The sequence below is a fragment of the Euprymna scolopes genome, chromosome 45 (genome assembly GCF_053919585.1).
Source record: "Euprymna scolopes isolate OS-2025 chromosome 45, ASM5391958v1, whole genome shotgun sequence".
Lineage (NCBI taxonomy): Eukaryota > Metazoa > Mollusca > Cephalopoda > Sepiida > Sepiolidae > Euprymna > Euprymna scolopes.
The window spans coordinates 60,184,617-60,209,826 of NC_136526.1; the positions used below are offsets into that span (position 1 = coordinate 60,184,617).

Below are 25,210 nucleotides of genomic sequence, written 5' to 3' on the forward strand. Positions count from 1 at the left end.
GGAATTTCATAATTCCGTTTAGCGGAAAAATATGCAAGAAATGCTATTTCCAACAATTTTTATGTGGATAATCTTGTCATCAGTTGTGACGGAGAGTCCCTACTTGCTATTTATAACAATGTTCGTAGCAGATTGTTGGAGGCAGGCTTTGATTTGCGATCCTGCAATTCTAACTGTTCTAAGATACAAGATAAGATGTTAGAGGATGAAACTATTTCTTCTCCCTTCCCAGCCTTCGAGAAGGTATTGGGATACCTATATGATCCTATTCGGGACACGTTCAAACTTTCTCCCTTTGATATACCCTGAGGTCAATACCAAACAGGGGATTCTTTCGCAAATATCAGGAGTATATGACCCCTTATCTATGCTTCTCCCCGTCACGATACAGGGAAAGATCATTGTCAGTTCGATCTGGAAAAGCAAGTTGTCGTGGGATGAGCGGATACCTGAAGAGCTCAATAAGCTGTGGCACACCCATGCCAAGGGTCTAAATGACTTGGGGAAGTTTGAATTTTCTCGCGTGTATTGTCAGAAAACCAGTATGTCGAATTTATTTGTTTCTATGACGCGTCAAAAAACACTTACGGATTCACTCTGTATGCAAAACAGGGAGCAAATTGTTCTCTGTTGTTCGCAAACGATAAAGTGGTTCCAATTAAAGGGAAGTCACTTCCCACTTTAGAACTATTGGCTATGCTTTTAGCCTTGAAGGTAGCCTTGAAGGTTTTGGGTGCTCTGGGACCCCTTAACATTGATAATTTTTCCTGATGTCTGATTCGTGGGTCCTGAATGGTAAAGGATCAAAGAAAAATATATTCATTGAAAACAGGATCGCAGAGAGCAAAATATTTTCCAAAGATATTAATATAAAATGTGTCGTTTACTAATGATGGAACATCACCAATGGTGTGCTGCGATTCCTGCAACAGCTGGTACCATTTCATTAATCAGCAAGATGCCTTAAGGGAGTGGCTTTGTTGTAATTGTAAGGATGAAGCTCCTCAGGTCATTCTATATAATGGAAATTAGCTATTGTCTGGGTGCATGAGAAATTTAAGTTTAAACTGAAAATTGACAGCAGACAGTGGCACGGATATATTAATATTAAAAAAGTTTAACTGAACTAAAATTATAATTATTGAAACTCAGTTTGAATTATCAACAAACATATTAAGCTTAAGAAATTTAACTGCATTAAAACATATTGAAATCATAAATTTGTCTGAGTTAAGATTTATGTTTATTGGATTAACTTGCTATTTGCGTTTACATACCGTTTTATTAATTGTGTTGGGAAAAAGTAATGATTATCCATTACTTTTTCCTCTCCTTCTTGGCAATGTGTGAGAAATTCCATATACAAGCGCCATCTTTCTTTTAGGCCGGCCAAACAGTTCTAATAGCCGGTCTGTGATTGGTTAAAATTTGAATGTGTCAGGTGATTTGACTTGGCGCGTTTTTTGTATCATGCTATTATTTTTCAGTCTAGTAGAAACACGGCATCGGGAGAGACTCAACACAGCGACCCTGTCTCTAAAGAGAGCCAAGACAATTCCTTCATGAACACCAAACTGTTGGACACATTTCTTTAAGCAGAGACACCTTATATTGCTGAATCTATCCAAATCAAGGAGGAAATTCAAGAACTGTTTTGCATGTCTATCTTCCAAATATGGGATCTTATCTCATTTCATCTTGAGTCCCAAGGGGCTCACATTATGCCTGATTATAGGCGCCATCATTAACGCCGTGTTCACCATGATCATCATGGATCCTTCCAAAGGAACAACGAACTAACATTCCAACAATAGGAATTCGAACTAAAGGCTCCATGCGTATGCGAGCAAATTGGGCCACCGTTTTGCAAAAGGACTATACCAGAACCAAAGAACTTCCATTACTGTTACTTGGGAATAAATTTTGAGTTTAAGGGCATGGCTTTTATTTGTGGAATTCATTTTCTTCTGCAGGAATGAAATTGAGATGTGTGAGACAGAAATTTGTTACAATTAATTTTTAATGGAAAATAATTTTGTTTCAATTTTTGTTCTAATAACGAAAAACCACCAAATTTTTTTTTAAACATAGTTATAAAAATTAGAAAGTGTTTAAACAATTTCGTTTTGTTTTATTTTGGATTTTGGAGCCATTCTCCAGACTCTAAAAGTGATAATCTCATAACGTAAATTTTCGAATTTTTCATCTTCATCCCGTGACTGACTGACACCATACATAGATTTCTGTATTCTCTTTAAAAAGAAACAAAAAATGCCGTCATAAGTGCCAACCTGAACAAGTACATTTTTATATAAAAATTCATGAATATTGAATTAATTTGATATAATAATGCATTAAAATTGAATTAATTTTATATAAAATGCATTAATATTGAATTAATCTATATATATAAAAGCGAAAATGTGTGTATGTTTGTTTGTGTGCATGTATGTTTGTTTGTCTGCTAAAAACTTTCGACAGACACGACAAAAATTCACAAACTTGGTCTCATATGAAAGCTCCACATTGCGGACGACAAATATCGAAAAATTAGCCCAAAGTGACCATCAGAAGTGCGTCAACTGATCGATTTTCTGCAGGGGGGGGGCAAAAAGTGATATTTTAATGTTAAACATTACATATTTTTAAATCGATTTATAACTGCCCCCCAAAAATACGGCCACAAACTCTTCTACATAAAGTATACACGCGGTCGTTTATTTTGGGTCAACTTGTATTTAAAACCCGCTGAGTCATGTCACGTGATCTTGACGTCAGCAAGCTCTAATGGGTGTCTAAATTTACAATTTAAAAATGTTGTTATCGGTAAAAAAAATTAATTAAAGCTAAACTATGAACTTCTACGCTATGGCAACGTTACCAAAGTTATTACCACATTCAAAATAATTAGACTCGATAGTTAAACGAAAAATAATAAGCCAAACATGTGAAGTAAAAAAAAATACGCTTACAAAAAATATTAACGAAGTTTTTTAAAAATGAAAACAGCCAGACGCCATTTTCCAGTCTTTAGAGTAAGGAAGACGAAGTGAGAGAGAGAGAGAGAGAGAGAGAGTAAGAGAGAGACGCAAACAGACAGGGGTGGAGTCAACAACGCATGTGTCAAATGACGTCATGACGTCGTGACCTGATTTACTTTAAATAGTTGATAAACCGAAAAAACTTTATATTTGTCGCTGGAGCTAAGGTAGTTAAGGCTTTGGTTCATTATCTAAACGTTTTGGGTTCGAATCGTTGTGTGAGATGTTTTTTTTTTTCGATTTTTTTAGTTTAACTATTGAACCCTGTATTATTTAAGCAATTTTTCACATAACGTTCGTTCGTTTTTCTGTTTTAATCGTTCGTTTTTTTTGTGTTTTACCTCCACCCCGCTTAATTAAAACGTTGTTTCCTTTTCTTATTTCGCTTATAACAATGCTTACATCGTCATCATCGTCGTAACGCTCGACGACTTTCAAACATCTTTCACTTCTGGCTGGCAGATTTTATTTTCAAACTTCGCCTCAGGGGTTCGGCTTCGAATCCTACCAATTCTCCCCAATTTTCTTTTTTATTTAACATACCACACCCCTACAAACACCCGGGCAACGCCGGGTACCCCTCGCTATTTATATATAAAAATGGATTAATATTGAATTAATTTTATATAAAAATGCATTAATATTGAACTACTAATTGTATATAAAAATGCATTAATATTGAATTAATTTTATATAAAATGCATTAATATTGAATAAATGTCATATAAAATGCATTAATATTAAATTAATTTTATATAATAATGCATTAATATTTAATTAATTTTATATACAAATGCATGATATTGAATGAATTCCATATAATAATGCATTAAAATTTAATTAATTTTATACAAAATGCATTAATATTTTATTAATTTTATATAAAATGCATTAATATTCAATTAATTATATAGAAAAATGCATTAACATTGAATTAATTTTATATAAAATGCATTAATATTGAATTAATTATATAGAAAAAATGCATTAATATTGAATTAATTTTATATAAAAATGGATCAATATTGAGTTAATTATATATAAAAATGCATTAATATTGAATTAATTTTATATAAAATGCATTAATATTGAATTAATTTTATATAAAATGCATTAATATTGAATTAATTTTATATAAAATGCATTAATATTGAATTAATTTTATATAAAATGCATTAATATTGAATTAATTTTATATAAAATGCATTAATATTGAATTAATTTTATATAATACTGCATCAATGTTTAATCAATTTTATATAAGATGCATTAATATTTAATTAATTTTATATGAATATGCATTAATATTGAATTAATTTTACATAAAATGCATTAATATTAAATCAATTTTATATTAAAATGCATTAATATTGAATTAATTTATATAAAATGCATTAATATTGAATTAATTTGATATAAATATGCATTAATATTGAATTAATTTTATATAAAAATGCATTAATATTGAATTCATTTTATACAAAATGCATTAATATTTTATTAATTTTATATAATAAGGCGTTAATATTGAATTAATTTTATATAAAAATTCATTAATATTGAATTAATTTTATATAAAAATGCATTAATATCGAATTCATTTTATACAAAATGCATTAATATTCAATTAATTTTATATAATAATGCATTAATATTGAATTAATTTTATGTAAAAATTCATTAATATTGAATTAATTTGATATAAAAATGCATTAATATGTAATTAATTTGATATAAAAATGCATTAATATTGAATTAATTTGATATAAAAATTCATTAATATTGAATTAATTTTATATAAAATGCATTAATATTGAATTAATTTGATATAAATATGCATTAATATTGAATTAATTTTATATAAATATGCATTAATATTGAATTAATTTTATATAAAATGCATTAATATTGAATTAATTTTATATAAAATGCATTAATATTGAATTAATTTTATATAATACTGCATCAATGTTTAATCAATTTTATATAAGATGCATTAATATTTAATTAATTTTATATGAATATGCATTAATATTGAATAAATTTCATATAAAATGCATTAATATTAAATCAATTTTATATTAAAATGCATTAATATTGAATTAATTTATATAAAATGCATTAATATTGAATTAATTTGATATAAATATGCATTAATATTGAATTAATTTTATATAAAAATGCATTAATATTGAATTCATTTTATACAAAATGCATTAATATTTTATTAATTTTATATAATAAGGCGTTAATATTGAATTAATTTTATATAAAAATTCATTAATATTGAATTAATTTTATATAAAAATGCATTAATATCGAATTCATTTTATACAAAATGCATTAATATTCAATTAATTTTATATAATAATGCATTAATATTGAATTAATTTTATGTAAAAATTCATTAATATTGAATTAATTTGATATAAAAATGCATTAATATGTAATTAATTTGATATAAAAATGCATTAATATTGAATTAATTTGATATAAAAATTCATTAATATTGAATTAATTTTATATAAAATGCATTAATATTGAATTAATTTGATATAAATATGCATTAATATTGAATTAATTTTATATAAATATGCATTAATATTGAATTAATTTGATATAAATATGCATTAATATTGAATGTATTTTATACAAAAATGCATTAATATTGAATTAATTTTATATAAAAATGCATTAATATTGAATTAATTTTATATAATAATGCATTAATATTGAATTAATTTGATATAAAAATGCATTAATATTGAATTCTATATAATAATGCATTAATATTGAACTAATTACATTACAACATTGCTTTTAAAGAATTTCTTTTTATTCGCCGTCATTTTTTTTTTTTTTCAGAGTTATAAAAAATTAAAATTACGATTTTCTTACATTTAAACAATTTCGTGCACAATGGATGAATGGAAAAAGTCGGTATTCTTCTAAAAACTTGGTTGACCAGATGTGAAATTAAAATAAAATTAACAAAGCAGAAGAGCGATAATCAAGGGAGGTAATTTTGTTAAAGAAAAAATCGTTTTCAATTTGGTCGATACGACGTGGTTTGCTTTGATTAACCCAAAAATTAATTTATGATCTAAATACAGAAAAAGTAATTGATCTAAATATCGAAAATGAATTTCTTTCTTTAAATCAAAAACATTATTGGAAAGAAGAAAAATCTGGACAAAATAGTAAGTAATGTTATGACTTTTACGATATTATTTGTCATGTAACAAGAATTGATCACAAATTTATCGAAAAAAAATTACATTATTTGGAATTTGAATATTTTATTTTATAATCTTAAAATGACCTTCTATTGTTTAAATGGGGTTTAGACATTTTTTACGGAGTTCAGTTTAAAACACACTTGAAAAAAATCTCGAATATGGATAAACAAAAGCGTCGGTATTCTTTTGTCTGTGCTGCCTGCTGCTGCTTTTCTGCTATTAAACACTTTTTTTTTCGAGTGGATGGTGGACCAGTAGTGTAATAAATCCAGATTTGTTAAAAACCTGATTTTTAATTCTATTAAATCTTTAGGCTTTATTTTTGAAATCTATCAATATTTATTTTCAATTAAACCCAATTTTATCTCACCAATTTCTGACTTTTTTTTTAAATTAATTTTTATATTTTTTATATTTAGATGAGTGCGAGTGCATAGAACCCTAACAATCACTAACAACTTTTATATTTTTTTTTTTTATAAATAACAATATTTTATAAATGAAATAATAATTAACATTTGGTAAACCAGAAGAACACCCGACTCAAATTCCACATTAATCGGTGTTTTAAAAGATTTATTTCCTGATAGTAAATACTTCCTGTTTTTGGTCTATTATGTTGTGTTTTGTCAACTTTTTTGTATTTTTATTTATAATTTATTTCTTAATTTTTTGAGTGAAAGTACAGTATAGTTAACAACCCCCACATCGTCCTATCAAGAATGGTTTCCTAAATAATCTACTGCAGTTACTGACCATGTTGAAATATTGGTGCTATTATTTTGTAAGCTATTATTAGCGAGGCTTTGTTAACTTTTCCGCACTTTTATCTGACAAGTTAAAAGATAAATTTGTGAAATTGAAACTTTTGCTGGGAGTCATATTACGAACACCATTTACTGAAAATATGAATCGATCATTTTTCTGTTTGGCCTCAAAACTTCTTTTATTTATATGGTCAATTAAAAAAATATTTATATGGTCAATCAAAAAGTTATTTATATGGATGATCAAAAAGTTATTTATATGGTCAATCAAAAAGTTATTAATAAATGTTTATAAAGTTAAGGTTTTTAATAACTTTGTGATTAATTTTTCTTTTTAAATTGATTGATCCAACACACTCTGGCTTCCCCCCCCCTCATCCCCAATGTAAGGAGAATTTTTGTGAAAAATTAAACATTTCTACTGTCGGTTAATATTGGTGCGTTACTTACGGAAAAATGGTAAATTAAACTGCAGAAGCACCTGTTAAAAACTATACAAGTTCTATAACTGATTACAACCCCAAATAAAAATAACGAAAAGCATAAAATATGTTTTTGTAAACCGTTTGTGAAAACTTAATTGTTTAGATCAATTAAAAACATTAAAATCTGTGTAACAACACAAAAAAATGAGCCACATTTTTTTCTTTTAAATATTCTTATTTTAAATGTCCGCTAAATATTCCTCCATGCTGTTATAAGTCACATTACTACACACGTGCAAACACATCATGTAAGAAAACACTACTGCACTCTTGACATCAAGAGCAACAAAAAACTGGTTTTTATCTGACGCGTGTCAGTTCATACACTGTTGCACTCCTTGTAGCAGATAATCAAAATGAGACATTGAGTGATGCTATTGTAAAGATCTGTTTGACCATCATACCTATAAATCGTTCGTTTGTGCTCATAAAGATAATAAGGATACATTTTGCCTCCAGTTTCAAATCTCTTAACAATAATGGCTTCCAGTGTAACCACTATATTTTGATAGGACCAGGTAGCTTTCAAAGCCATAACTCCAATCCTCTCATTGAGAAAGCCATACAAAATGTTTAACTTTATCTAGTTCATATAAAAGTGGATGCTAAACACATTGTGTAACCCCACACTTATCTAACAAAAAAATGATTAATATTAACGGTGTTCAGTTTTATTCCAAGCAAAACGATTGGATCAACATTCGACAGTTTGTTAACTTCAATTTAAAGATGATAGTGACTTGGCCTTGCATAATAAGTTTGTCATTCCAGAAACAATTAGTAGCATGGCCACTGTTGAAAGTCTGACAAATCTCATCTTCTGATTATCTCCCTTTAATTGTAAATAAACACGTCCTATCCCTAATAATGAGAGAGGCTGCAGATAACAGAATAAAAGTTCTCAGAATATTGCATGAAATAAAAGCCGGGTTATTTCTCTATGCAACTAACTGATATCTCTCAAAAAGAAAGGATTACCCAATCAGTTCGACCTTTTTTCTATTTATATAATTCACAGGAACAAAGAACTACTATTCCCAGAATTTCAAATCGAACTTCACAGGTTAGAAGAGATGTTTAAACACAAAGACCAGTCGAGTAGTAACGACATCATGAAACTGACTTCTTCTTTTTCAAGTACTACTATAAGAAACAATAGATGCTGAGTGAGACACCTCGTGTTTCACATGTGGTGAGAAGGAACATATCCAAAGACTTTCCCAACAACGACAACAAATAAAAAACTTTGTGTAACTGCTGTAAAAGCACTACTTAAAAGCGAGAGTCTTGTTGATAAAAACGAAGGGATACCATGAAAAAAAACCCGCAGATAGCAAAGAAAATACATTCGCATTCAAAATGAAGAACTACTACACTTGAAAGGCGATATCACACACGAACTCACTATGCAGGGCCCACCTACTATATCATTATAGATGAAAAGAAATTTTAAGAAATTGGACCCCAGGTTCCATTCAGAAAACAACTCTATGGAGTTAATGGATAGAATAAAAACCAGTGGCATAGTATTAAAAAGGGGAGACGCTTAAGTATGCTTACTGGACATGAATGGAAACTGTATCACAGCTACCCTAAAAATAGTGTTATTGATACCCTCCTATCCGCAAGACATATCGCCATCTTCTTGACAAACAATATGTATGGACAATCTCGTAATTCTAGATGTAGAGTTAAACCGACCTTCCTGAATAACTATCTTCTTGACAAACAATATGTATGGACAATCTCGTAAGTCTAGATGTAGAGTTAAACCGACCTTCCTGAATAACTATCTTCTTGACAAACAATATGTATGGACAATCTCGTAATTCTAGATGTAGAGTTAAACCGACCTTCCTGAATAACTATCTTCTTGACAAACAATATGCATGGACAATCTCGTAAGTCTAGATGTAGAGTTAAACCGACCTTCCTGAATAACTATCTTGCATGCTTGACTTCCCATTAGTTTCTATCTATAAATAAAAGAAATAAAGAAGATAAAAATAAATATGTTTTGCCAATATTAAGTTTGGAACGGTGCATCATGCAAGCATGTTGCAAATTTAACAAAAAATATATATACCCACTTCCGGTTAAGAAGTAGGACACATGATCAGATTTCACTGGACTAAGATTCATGACGTCAGCAGACAAAATTACATTAGTTAATAGGCCATCTATTACAATAGTTGTGGATTAACCCCATTAGTTTCTATCTAAATAAAAGAGTAAAAAAGAGAAAAATAGTGTTATGCCAGTATTAAGTTAAGAGCATATTTATCAGCCAAGGGGGATAACTCTGAATACAACAGTTATTTGCTCTTCTCGTTTGTTCATTTTTTTCTTCATCCATTTATGATTAGTTTTTTTCTATTACATTTTCACCTCTAACAAGGCACATTGCCACTTTGGTGTAGAGGGCGACTATCAGGGACATGAGCCATTGGGGTACTATGTAGGGAGTTGGGGAGCAAGATGCCGGTTCACGTTACACAAACTTTTGCATTTCAGTACAGGTAGGGAAGCAGGGACCCGAAAGGGAATTTTTTTATTTTTTATTTTTTTTTATTACTTTTTCACCTCAAACAAGGCGCATTGCCACTTTGGTGTAAGGGGCTACTATCAGGGGCAGCAACTACGGGGTCGCTATGTTGGGATTTGGGCAGCAAGATGTCGGTTCATGTTGTACTTGAACTTCTGTAGGTCAGTACAGTTGGGGAAGCAAAGAGTCTAGCGGTTCTGGGGAAGAAACTACTGGAGTAGAAAGATCTTTTGCATCTAGGGATCTCTACTGTGTGGGGATGGGATTAAGCTGTCTGTCGGGTTTGTCGAGGTGTCTACGTCGTGGGGGCACAAGTGTCTGCAGTTTGTCAGAGCATTCACCATTAAAGTACTTGTAGAACAGGCAGAGGGATGCAACTTTGGTGTAGAGGGCTACTATCAGAGACATGAGCTATTGGGGTACTATGTAGGGAGTTGGGCAGCAAGATACTGGTTCACGTTACACAAACTTTTGCATTTCAGTACAGCTAGGGAAGCAGGGACCCAAAAGGGAATTCCAAAGTCTAGCAGTTCTGGGGAAGAAACTACTGGAGTAGAAGCTTCCTTACATCTAGGGATCTCTACTGTGACATGTAGCTACCTGTTGGGTTTGTCAGGGGTATTTATGTCTAGGGGGCATAAGTGCTTGCAGTTCGTCAGAGCATTCACCACTAAAATACTTGTAGAACAGGCAGAGAGATGCAACATTTCGTCCGTGGGACACAGGATGAAGCTTAGATGACAGTTCAAGACCTATCAGGTTGGCGACTCTCTTTTGAACCCTGTCCAGGAGCGAGAGACTAGTCAACAGATGTTTACATTTTGATTGTATGATAACCACGTGCTGCTACTCAACAACCACAGACGTCATTGTTGTTTTTTTATTTGCTCTTCTAGTCATTTTTCGTCTCTCACATTAGCATCTGCAGTGAAGTGTGCTTATGAGAATATAAAATAAAACACAAGGAATTTTATAAATATGAAAAACTATGTAAATGTTGGTGACGTCAATCCCTTTTATTTGATTTATTAATGAAAAACACACAATCTTTTATTTGATTTGTTTTTATTAATAAATGAAACGAACATACAGATTCTGTATCAAACTCTTTTGTAGAAATTAATATGAGCAATTTTTAACCTAGACGTAATAACCAACATGCTGGTGAGAATATAAAGTTTGTGCTAGTGTTACAATCTAAGATTTAAAAAAGTCTTAATGAAATCATTATGTATATCTTTATATGAAGAATGAAAACGCGATTTTGCTAGAATACAAATATTAATTATGTGGTGTTTGTGGTTGTATAAATGTCAGAGAAGACACAGTAACAATTACATATTAACAAAAATACATAAACTCTCTGGTAAACAACTTCTCGTTACCCGGAAATGACGTCATAGACGGAAGTAACGTCATGGAATAGTTTCTTATTCCTGGTAAGAGGAGTGCATCCCCAACAAATGACAATATTCATAACAATTATAATTGTTTGAATGATTGAAGTTTTTGCATACACATTGTAATAACAAGATTGCATGTTAACAGCAAGTTTTGCTTATGACGTTGCAGATTTTACAGTGATACAATATTGAACATGAGTTGAGATGTTGTGTTTCTGTCAAGCAAGAAAATCATTTGATAAAGTTCTGCTGATTGTACAGTTTTTAGTATTAAGCTGTGTAATAATCACTACATAGTATCAGAAGATTTTATTTCTTGACTTGATTTAATGCATATCAGCTATTATGTAAATTTGTATAATTTTATTTTTATTCACAGGTAACAGTTACAGTGGCCAATCTATATGATTAAGTTGAAAAATATTTTATTATTTCTTGATTTTATTTAATGAAAGTAAATCACTTGATGAAGATTTGATGATTATAATTTTTTGATTATTAAACGTTTAATAATTACTAAATAGTATCAGAACATTTTAGTTTTTTACTTGATTTAAAGCATATCAGTTATTTTTAAAATTACATTTGTATAATTTTACTTTTTGACAGGTAAAATTAACAGTGGAGTAAAAACTTACATTAAAAATATTTTATTCCTCTGAACTGAGTTGATCATCTCTTTTTCATTAAAGAATATTCATGAATCAACATGCAGAAATGAAACACAAACTGGAGAACATATGTTGAAGTACACATAATTATAGAAAATGAACTTGTTATAAAATTTGTTGCATTTTTATTTACAAAAACATTTGACAACATTGAAAACAAATGATATTACTGTGAAATTCTTAGTTTTACATTTTCAATGAGATGTTTTGTGTGTGATAAATTCTTTTAACACATTCTATTTTTGCCTTCAAGCAGTTTTGCATGAAACACCGGAGAAAAACCTATTCTTGTAAAGCTTTAAATTTTCACTGTTTATCGCGGTTTTAACAAAGTCTAACCAAATATAAACAAAAAAGTTAACGATTATAAATTATAAATCGCTAATAATAATTTTAATCGAAAGAGAAACAGCTGTTAAAATATTTTTCGGTATTTCTCTTACAAAAACTACTGAAAAAAATAAAAGTGCGAAAAGGCATCTTCAAACAATTCAAAAGCAAAAACGAAACCTTATTCTTGCAAAGTGTGTGGCAAAGCATTTGAAAAAAATTTATAGACCACATGCAGATGGAAGGGAAACATTATTTTGTAAAGGAGCACATGAGAACAGACATGGAAAAGAAATGTTATTCCTGTGAAGTGTGTGGCATAACATTTGCAAGCAAATCTTATGCTATGACACACATGCAAAGAACACACACTGGAAAGAAACCTTTTTCGTGTAAAGTTTGCGATAAAGCATTTCCAACTAACACTGATTTGAAACTGCACGTAAGAACACACACTGGAGAAAAACCTTATGCATGTAAAGTGTGTGGAAAAGCATTTACAACTAATACTGGGATAAAATCACACATGAGAACACACACTGGAGAGAAACCATTTTCTTGTGAAGTGTGTGGTAAAGCATTTGCTACATCATCTACTACTATAAGACACATGCGAAGAATACACACAGGAGAGAAACGTTTTTCTTGTAAAACGTGTGGTAAAACATTTGTAACCAATGCTGAGGTAACATCACACATACGGACACACACTAAGGAGAATCGTTATTTATGTGAAGTGTGTGACGAAGCATTCACAACTAGTACTGAGTTAAAATCACACATGAGAACACACACGGGAGAGAAACCTTTTTCATGTAAAGTTTGTGGTAAAGCATTTCCAACCAATGCTGAGTTAAAATCACACGTTAGAACACACACTGGAGAAAAACCTTATGCATGCAAAGTGTGTGGAAAAGCATTTGCACACCAATCGGTTGTTGCGATACATATTCGAAGAGAACACACTGGGGAGAAACCTTTTTCTTGTGACGTGTGTAATAAAATGTTTGCAACAAGTACCCATTCAAAAATCCATATGAGAACCCACACTGGAGAAAAACCTTATGCATGTGACGTGTGTGGCAAAGCGTTTGCTTCTATTACCATGTTAAAATCACACATGAGAACACACACTGGAGAGAAACCATTTTCTTGTGAAGTGTGTGGTAAAGCATTTGCTACATCATCTACTGCTATAAGACACATGCAAAGAATTCACACAGGAGAGAAACGTTTTTCTTGTAAAACGTGTGGTAAAACATTTGTAACCAATGCTGAGGTAACATCACACATGCGAACACACACTAAAGACAACCCTTATTCTTGTGAAGTATGTGACAAAGAATTTAACCACAAATCTAATTTTACAATACACAAGCTAAAAACACACATTGGAGAGAAATCTTCTCCCTGTAAAATGCATGAAAAAACATTTTTAACCAATGCTGAGGAAACATCACACAGGAGAACACACACGAAAGACAAACGTTTTTCTTGTGAAGTGTGTGGAAAAACATTTACAAACAAATCTGATGCTACAATACATATGCGGAGAACACACACTGGAGAGAAACCTTTTTCATGTAAATGTTGTGATAAAGCATTTCCAACCAATGCGGAGTTAAAATCACACGTTAGAACACACACTGGAGAAAAACCTTATGCATGCAAAGTGTGTGGAAAAGCATTTGCACACCAATCGGTTGTTGCGATACATATTCGAAGAGAACACACTGGGGAGAAACCTTTTTCTTGTGACGTGTGTAATAAAATGTTTGCAACAAGTACCCATTCAAAAATCCATATGAGAACCCACACTGGAGAAAAACCTTATGCATGTGACGTGTGTGGCAAAGCGTTTGCTTCTATTACCATGTTAAAATCACACATGAGAACACACACTGGAGGGAAACCATTTTCTTGTGAAGTGTGTGGTAAAGCATTTGCTACATCATCTACCGCTATAAGACACATGCGAAGAATTCACACAGGAGAGAAACGTTTTTCTTGTAAAACGTGTGGTAAAACATTTGTAACCAATGCTGAGGTAACATCACACATGCGAACACACACTAAAGAGAACTCTTATTCTTGTGAAGAATGTGGAAAAACATTTACAAAACAATCTCTTGCTGTGAAACACATGCGAAGAATACATAGCAGTGAGTAACTTTTATTCTTGTAAAATGTGTGAAAAATTATTAGTAAATAATGTTAACTTTAAATTACACATGAGAACACACACGGGCGTCATACTGGAGAATACTGCTGCGGTATATCATGAACCAGCAATGCCTATTTAAAGAATGAACGCAATGGAGTACATATAAATAAAGATAACAGCAAGGAAAAATGATAAAACCAAGATAAGAGTGCATGGAAGTTTACCAGGAGTATATAGACATGGATGATTCACTCCAATAGCTCAAGAGTGGGAGACTACTGTATGATGAGGAAAGACTCATTGTAGCCGGTCAAGATCAGAGCTTACTCACAAATGGATTTTAAAAATGGCTGACCTACAGACAAATAACCAGTGTAGATTCTACCGGTCATCTTTACGCTATCTTCAACAACAAAGTATGTAAATACCTTCATTGAAATATATGAAGAGACGCAACTTGGCAGACTGTAAAATGTCAGGGATCATGAAACATTACCCATAACATCAAACAGGAAAGTAACAGTGTTCTTTAAAAACGACATACATACAGATACATAAAAGACAAGAATATCTATTCTGACATTGTAATATGGAACAAACCCGAAAGAACAGCACTTATTATCAATCTCACTATCCCAAATGATTATGGCTTTAATAGAGCTGAACGGGGAAAGACAACAAAATATTAGGACCTAAATAATGATTCAAAAACGACATAATCTTTTAAAGAAATCAACATTACACTATTTCTGATAGAAGTAACTGGTCGAATTAAAAAATCTTAAGAAATACTTGGAAACAATCCCTGGAAAACGAAGATGGCATGAAATACAGATTGTAGCCATGAGGATCACAACTAAAATTCTAAAAATAAAACAAGATATGAATTTAAATTCTAATAAAATCAAGTGTTGTCTCGAGGACTGAATCCCTTGATCTCTTAAAACTAACCAAAATAAATAAAAAAGTGAGAAAAAATTGTTTATTAGAAACATGTAAAAAACACATTTAGACAAAAATCTCATGCTGAGAAATTTTTTTATGTGTTTGCTAAATCATCTGTAACAAATGTTAACGTTAAAATATACATGTGAACACATTGGAGAAAAGGTTATTTTTATAAAGTGTTTGATAAAACGTAACCAACACTGTAATATATCATTTACAACTCATAAGATAACAGTATGTGAAGTACGTGCAAATGCATTTACATTACAATCTGATGCTATGAAACACATGCTAAGAACACACTGTGATAAAGCATTTGCAACTCCTGGAGAAAAAGTTTTTTCAGGTAAAGTGTGGGAAATACATAATTCTTGTGAAGTGTGTGTCAATACCTTTACTAATCAATCTGATGCGGAAACACATTTTCTCCAAGTTGTATTATCTTAAGTATCACTATGAATGAGGACACTCCACCAGACAAGATAGAAATTCTTGTCCTGGAATCCAGTAAGATAAATATAGTACAGTTAATGTATACTATAACACATTTAAATGTTTAATTGAGGAAAGAAAAATTATTTTAACAACTTTTACTAAGAAGTGAAATAGAAGTTTACTGGAATATTAACACCAGGAAACGTGCATTTTTATTTGTGATGAGAGCCAGTATTTGTGTGGTAAAGAAATTACATTTTAATTTTTAATTGTTAAAAATATAAAAACAGTTAACACTAACACTATTAACTACGAGAGAAAGTGAATAGGCACAATAAAGAAAGCAATCAAATGTCAGCGTTGGAAATTACCAAAGCAGCTGCAAATAAAAAAGATAATCCACTACAACAACTTCAAAAGCCCAGGAATTGATAACATCCCAAATTTCTGGCTGAAAAAGCTGACGGCACTACACGAACACTATGCCCTAGCATTCAACTGAATTATTGGTGGCAAAGAAGAACCACCAGAATGGCTCACTATTGGCAAAACAACTCTTATACCCGAGAGCCAGGGAACACATTTGCCAAATAAATACCGGCCTATCTGCTGCCTTTCAACCACATACAAATGGCTTACTGGAATAATTGCCAATACAATTTATCAGCATTTAACTGATGGTGAATACCTCGAGAAGGAGCAGAAAGGGTGCACGAAAAATAAGCTTGGGACAAAAGATCAACTTCTTCTGAACAAAACAATCCTGGAAGAATGTAAGAAGTGACAAAGAAACCTATCAATGGCCTGGATTGACTACAAAAAGGCATTTGACAGTGTGCATCATTCCTGGATAATGCGGTGTCTGGAGCTGTATAATGTCCATGAGAACATAAGATCTTTTTTACAAAACAAATGACAATGTGGCAAACATCTATTTCCCTATACCACATGGAAGGGACAATACAGTCTTCAAATATTAGCATCCAGCGAGGCATATTTCAAGGCGATAACCTATCACCACTACTATTCTGCCTTGCAATCGATCCACTCAGCAAGCTTCTAAAAAAATGTGATGTTGGGTACAATCTCAGTAGAGGCAGAAAAAAAGATAAAAGTAAAAAAGTGAATCATTTACTTTTCATGGATGATCTAAAACTCTATGCAGAGACAGAAAAACACCTTGTCTCCCTGATAGAAATTGTGAAAACGTTCTCAGAGGATATCTGCATGGAGTTTGTATTTGACAAATGTGCTAAATGCACAATAAAAAAAGGGGGAAAAACAACATCCGAACATCTTCAGATCAAGGACAGCCTCATTGAAGATTTGAAAGAGGAATCCACATACAAATACCTCGGCATTGAGGAAAACATTAATGTGGAAAATGAAAAAATGAGACGTAGAGAAGAACAAGAATACACACTACGTCTGAAAAAGATCCTCAAATCTGAACTAACCCCTAAAAACAAAATTACGGCTATAAACCAGCTTGCAATACCTGTGATCACGTACAGTTTCGGTATTATAGATTGGCCTCAATATAACATAAACAGGCTAGATACCAAGACCAGGAAACAACTATAAGGTAACATACCGAAACCAATGCATGGACAGAATATACCTACCACGAAAAGAAGGGGGCTTAGGTCTCACTGAACTCAACCATGCATATCGAGCCACTATAGTAAGCATGGGCCAATATATTAAAAGTTCAACGGACGTGACAATGGAAATGATTAAAGACCATCATAATCATCTTTCACAACAAACCTCAATAACAAAGCTTGCTGAAAACTTTGGAGAAGTCATACCGGAGAACACTGTCGATGTACACGATAAACCACTGACACAGATTGCAAGAATGAAAAGGAAAAATACACCAAAATAGAGATAGAGACAAGAAAAAAAGGATGGAAACAAAATAAGCGAGCAGGGAAATTCCTAGAGGAGCTGAACCAGGAGTACATAGACAAAGATGCTTCACTCCAATGGCTCAAGAGTGGGAGACTTCCATTTGATGAGGAAAGACTTATTGTAGCCGGGCAAGATCAGGGCTTACTTACAAATGGATTAAAAAAAATGGCTGGCCTACAAACAAATGGCCAGTGTAGGTTTTACCACTCAGCGATTGAAAGCGCAAGCCATCTAATGTCTGCATGCCCAATCTTATTGGCAGATGGCCATTATACTGTTCGTCACAATAAAGTATGCAAATACCTCCATTGTAAGATCTGTGGAGAGATGCAACTTGACAGATCGCCAAACATTTGGGAACATGAACCACCACCAATAACATCAAACAGAAATGTGACCGTTTTCTATGACAAAGATATACAGGCAGGAAGATACATAAAAGAGTAGGCCATCAAACCAGATAGTGTTGTATGGAACAAGCCTGAAAGAACTGCACTCATTGTCGATGTCACAGCCCCAAACGATTTCGGCCTTAATAGAGCTGAATGAGAAAAGATAACAAAATATCAGAACCTAAAAAATGATCTAAAAACGACATGGTCTCTGAAAGAAATAAACATTATAACGGTTGTGATGGGAGCAACTGGCTTAATAAAAAAGAATCTTCATATATACTTAGAAGCGATCCCTGGAAAACCAAGCTGTAATGAAATACAGATAGCAGCTATAAAGGGAATAGTATCTATTCTTAAAAGAGCCCTCGGATATAAATTTAAATCATAACGGAATCAAGTTTTAGCTCCAGGAAGGAGCCCCTTGACTTCTTAAAGCTTACTGAAGTAACATACAAAAAAAAGGAAAAAATCTTCATAATCAATAAGAAGTTACCCCAAAAATGACAATAACTTTTACGAAGAAGTGAAATAGCAGTTTACTGGAATATTAACACCAGGAAACGTGCATTTTTATTTGTGATGAGAGCTGTGGTGTGGTAAAGCAATTACATTTTAATTTTTAATTGTTAAATATATAAAAACAGTTAACACTAACACTATTAACTACGTGACAAAGGGATGATATTACCAAATACCAGAGTTTCATGTATGACATTAAAAGAAACTAGAATTTTAAGATCTTTATCACAAAGTTCGTGGTAAGACGTCATCATCTTTTCCAACTATTCTTCAGCTAATTTACATTGAGAATAAACACCGGAAAGAAACTTTTTCTTTAGGCGTGTCTGAAATAGCATATGTATATCATTCAGGTTAAAAAAAAACCCAGAACACATACGGAGAAAAATCTTCATAATAAATAAGAAGTTACCCCAAAAATGACAATAAACAGAATTTTAAAAAAAGACACATGGGAATGTCTCTATGATCATATGGGGGAAAGTCTTCATAAGCAATAAGAAGTTACTCTAGAAGACATACGGGAAAAAGTCTTATGCAAACAAATGATGATCCAATGCAGCAAGTAAAATATATAACTAAAATAGATTCATGGCAACACCCTGATCCTATTGCAGGTCGTGTATATCCATTATGTAATTGCTTCAGTTTGGTTTATACCACCTTCATTGAAATAACTACCAAGTCTCTCCTACTTCAACTTTACACTATTTTTCCTCTAACTAAGATTTCCCATGTGCCATTTTCCTGATTGCCAATTGCTAGATGTCACATTTCTTATTGGTTATTTTACGCACCCGCTTTCCTTTTCTGACAGGAAGCATTAGGTTTAAAAATATCTATTAATCTTGGTGCAAAATTAATGCTGTTTATTGATAGAGATTGAACGTAAAAATCGATATTATTTTTGCACCAACATAATATGTATAAAAAGCCTTTATACCCAACCCTATTTACCTTTGATTATTATTAAATCTATATTCACTAGCATATTTGTGCTGTCAGTTTTTCTTTGTGTGTCTAAGCTCCATCTCATATGTTGAGCTTTTTATTAGCATAAGAAATCTCTGTTCAATGGATTTTCCGATTTTTATTTGATCCCCTCATACATAAAATAAAAGGATATGAGACATAAAATATATTATTTCATGCATCTTTATAAAATTTTATTTCATATTTTATAGAATAGATGATTTTATTTAATTCTCATCAATTGTTACTTAAATAATTTCATGTGATTGCATTAAATTCTATGTTTTCATATAAAAGATGTCTAGAGAATGCAACAATTTCTTAATCTTAAGTGGGAGAGCTGAGTGTGAAACAGCAGACATAATAATAACAGTTTAAAGATAAACATAACACAAGCTTAGTCTAATCTGTGCATGAATCTAACTCTACTAGCTCTCCTCATTTGAAAAAGCCCGAGATGGTTGAAATAAATTTATAATGTAATTAGTCCGTAGGTGTTCAGTTTTTTCTTTTGTCTCATCTATCTATATATCTATCTATCCATCCATGTACACAACTTTCATATACCGATCTGCATGTACATATAAAATAATTTTATTTTGCTATTGAAAATATTACAACACTTCTCATCATTAATAATTATGTCAATCGAATAGCTTATGAATCTTGCAAAATATGAGGTTTTGATCAAAAGTGTAAAAGAAGGTTGAAATAAATTTTTAATGTAATTAGTTTGTTTTTGTTTTGTTTTTCTTTTGTCTCATCTATCTCTATCTGCGCGTGTGTATATATATGTATATATATATGTATGTGTGTGTGTATATATATATATGTGTACACACATATATATATATATATGTATATATATATATGTGTGTGTGTGTGATCGACAGCTTGTCATGAAATGGCAATGTAAGACAGCGATGAAAGGGCACATATAAACACACAACTTTCATATAACCATCTCCATGTACTTATAAAATAATTTCATTCTGTTATTGAAAATATTACAAAACTTCTCATCAATAATGACAATGTCAATCCAATAACTTATGAATCTCGCAAAATATGAGGTTTTAATCAAAATTGTAAAAACTAACAAATCTAAAGTCCAAGTTAATATTCCTAGCTATTTTACTAGCGTCTAAACTGCATCACTTTATTCCCTGGGTTTTTGAGCCTGCAATTATTCCCTAAAAACTGGTACCTTTTTTTAATGTAAATGCAACAACTACCATGCTATCTGTCTTATTAACATATCTGCTAAAATATTAAATTTTATTCTGTGATGATCGCAATCAGGACGTAACTCTAAACCAATGTGCTTGAGGTCTTGGCTCCAATAATGAAATATTTATAAAAAAAAACTTGATGCTTTTGATATAACACAGTCATCGTTTTCACGGATTTTACTGCTGGATGCTTAAACTTTTCAATCTTAAAACATACAACTTCCAGCTAATGTGACAAGTAGAAAAATCCGACTCCCACATTATAGAGATCCTAAATAATACGTTTGTCCAATAGAATTCTGTTTTTGCAAGTTGTCTGTGTATGTCCAGTATAATGTAAAAACTACACAAAGCACACCAACAAAGCACACCAACAAAGCACACAAAGCACACCAACAAACCACCAACAAAGCACACCAACAAAGCACACCAACAAAGCACACCAACAAAGCACACAAACAAAGCACACAAACAAAGCACACAAAGCACACCAACAAACCACCAACAAAGCACACCAACAAACCACACCAACAAAGCACACAAACAAAGCACCAACAAAGCACACCAACAAAGCACACAAACAAAGCACACAAACAAAGCACACCAACAAAGCACACCAACAAAGCACACAAACAAAGCACACCAACAAAGCACACCAACAAAGCACACCAACAAAGCACCAACAAAGCACACCAACAAATCACACAGACAAAGCACACAAATAAAGCCCACCAACAAAGCACACCAACAAAGCACCAACAAAGCACACCAACAAAGGTCACAAACAAAGCACACCAACAAGGCACACCAACAAAGCACCAACAAAGCACACCAACAAAGCACACCAACAAAGCACACAAAGCACACCAACAAACCACCAACAAAGCACACCAACAAAGCACACCAACAAAGCACACCAACAAAGCACACAAACAAAGCACCAACAAAGCACACCAACAAAGCACACAAACAAAGCACACCAACAAAGCACACAAACAAAGCACACCAACAAAGCACACCAACAAAGCACACTAACAAAGCACCAAAAAAGCACACCAACAAATCACACAGACAAAGCACACAAAAAGCCCACCAACAAAGCACCAACCAAGCACACCAACGAGGCACCAACAAAGCACACCAACAAAGGTCACAAACAAAGCACACCAACAAGGCACACCAACAAAGCACACCAAAAAAGCATACCAACAAAGCACCAACAAAGCACACCAACAAAGCACCAACAAAGCACACAAACAAAGTGCACTAACAAAGCACACCAAAAAAGCACACCAACAAAGCACCCACAAAGCACACCAACAAAGCACACCAACAAAGCATACCAACAAAGCACACTAACAAAGCACCAACAAAGCACCGACAAAGCACACCAACAAAGCGCACACACAAAGCACACCAACAAAGCACACCAACAAAGCACACCAACAAAGCACACCAACAAAGCACACCAACAAAGCACACCAATAAAGCACCAACAAAGCACACCAACAAAGCACACCAACAAAGCACACCAACAAAGCACCAACAAAGCACACCAACAAAGCACGAAAAAAGCACACCAACAAAGCACACCAACAAAGCACACTAACAAAGCACCAACAAAGCACATCAACAAAGCACCAACAAAACACACAAACAAAGCACACCAACAAAGCACACCAACAAAGCACCAACAAAGCACACCAACAAAGCACCAAAAAGCAAACCAACAAAGCACACCAACAAAGCACCAACAAAGCACACAAACAAAGCACACCAACAAAGCACACCAACAAAGCACACTAACAAAGCACCAACAAAGCACACCAACAAATCACACAGACAAAGCACACCAATTAAGCCCACCAACAAAGCACACCAACAAAGCACCAACAAAGCACACCAACAAAGGTCACAAACAAAGCACACCAACAAGGCACACCAACAAAGCACCAACAAAGCACACCAACAAAGCACACAAACAAAGCACACCAACAAAGCACACAAAGCACACCAACAAATCACGAACAAAGCATACCAACAAAGCACACAAACAAAGCACACCAACAAAGCACACCAACAAAGCACCAACAAAGCACACCAACAAAGCACACAAACAAAGCACACCAACAAAGCACACAAACAAAGCACACCAACAAAGCACACCAACAAAGCACACTAACAAAGCACCAACAAAGCACACCAACAAATCACACAGACAAAGCACACAAAAAGCCCACCAACAAAGCACCAACAAAGCACACCAACGAGGCACCAACAAAGCACACCAACAAAGGTCACAAACAAAGCACACCAACAAGGCACACCAACAAAGCACACCAAAAAAGCATACCAACAAAGCACCAACAAAGCACACCAACAAAGCACCAACAAAGCACACAAACAAAGTGCACTAACAAAGCACACCAAAAAAGCACACCAAAAAAGCACCAACAAAGCACACCAACAAAGCACACCAACAAAGCATACCAACAAAGCACACTAACAAAGCACCAACAAAGCACCGACAAAGCACACCAACAAAGCGCACACACAAAGCACACCAACAAAGCACACCAACAAAGCACACCAACAAAGCACACCAACAAAGCACACCAATAAAGCACCAACAAAGCACACCAACAAAGCACACCAACAAAGCACCAACAAAGCACACCAACAAAGCACGAAAAAAGCACACCAACAAAGCACACCAACAAAGCACACTAACAAAGCACCAACAAAGCACATCAACAAAGCACCAACAAAACACACAAACAAAGCACACCAACAAAGCACACCAACAAAGCACCAACAAAGCACACCAACAAAGCACCAAAAAGCAAACCAACAAAGCACACCAACAAAGCACCAACAAAGCACACCAACAAAGCACACAAACAAAGCACACCAACAAAGCACCAATAAAGCACACCAAAAAAGCACACCAACAAAGAACACCAACAAAGCACCAACCGAGCACACCAACAAAGCACACCAACAAAGCACACCAACAAAGCACTAACCAAGCACACCAACAAAGCACCAACAAAGTACACCAACAAATCATCAACAAAGCACACCAACAAAGCACCAACAAAGCACACCAACAAAGCACACAAACAAAGCACACCAACAAAGCACACAGACAAAGCACACAAACAAAACACACAAACAAAGCACACAAACAAAGCACCAACAAAGCACACCAACAAAGCACACAAACAAAGCACACCAACAAAGCGCACCAACAAAGCACCAACGAAGCACACAAACAAAGCACACAAACAAAGCACACAAACAAAGCACCAACAAAGCACACCAACAAAGCACACCAACAAAGCACACCAACAAAGCATCAACAAAGCACACCAACAAGTCCGTTCTTTTAATAATAAATAAAACTTTCAATGAGTGTTTTCAAATATTTTTAGTTAGCATTTTTCACGGCAGTTTTTTTCTTTTTATGATCGGTTACAACGGCTGTTGCAATAACATGCAATCATGAGCACAAGTGGTTAAGAGGTGGAGAACACTGGAAATCTGGGGAAACTTCTTGTCACTTGGTTTCCAGGGAACACCACAGGTTACTGCCAGTGAACGATCACTGATGATGGTCTGTGAGACAACTAATACGCTACACATTTTGATGAAAAACATGGGGGAAAAATGAACATAGAAGAACAGAAAACTAAAACTTTAAATATAATTTCTGTATTTAAATTAATAGTTATTTAAATATTTCAACATATAATCTTGTGGGCAAAATCCAGCTTCCTAATAAGGGGTACTCTGGGTAAGAACAAAAATAATCTCAGTCATGAAAGATTTCTCCTTCACCGACCGAGGGAAGAAAGGTAAAGTGGAGCATTAAAACAGATACTACACTGTGATCTTGTTCTGAAAGCCAAAAAGTATTTGTGTTTAATGTTTCTTTAATTGTTTGTTCCGTAAATTCATAATTCAGTTTTATCAGTATTAAATTTTATATTGCTTTAAAATTACTTAATTTTACATTGATAATATTTATATTTTATATTGAATAACGTTCAGTTTATGTATTAATCGAACTGTGTTCCTTTTTCTTTTTAAAAATGTCTTATTGCTCTTTTTCAAATGGCCCTCATATAATACTGACAGTCTTAAAAAT

General features: G+C 33.0%; 1 protein-coding gene across 1 annotated transcript; it reads left to right on the forward strand.

The window, feature by feature from the left end:
* The first annotated feature begins 6,083 nt into the window (after positions 1-6,083).
* LOC145269797 (uncharacterized) lies at positions 6,084-16,850 on the forward strand. The gene is made up of 2 exons (XM_080125513.1): positions 6,084-6,241; positions 12,090-16,850. Exon 2 carries the CDS (start codon positions 12,714-12,716, stop codon positions 14,649-14,651), a length of 1,938 nt encoding a protein of 645 aa, XP_079981639.1. The 5' UTR covers positions 6,084-6,241; positions 12,090-12,713; the 3' UTR covers positions 14,652-16,850.
* The last annotated feature ends 8,360 nt before the right edge of the window (positions 16,851-25,210 follow it).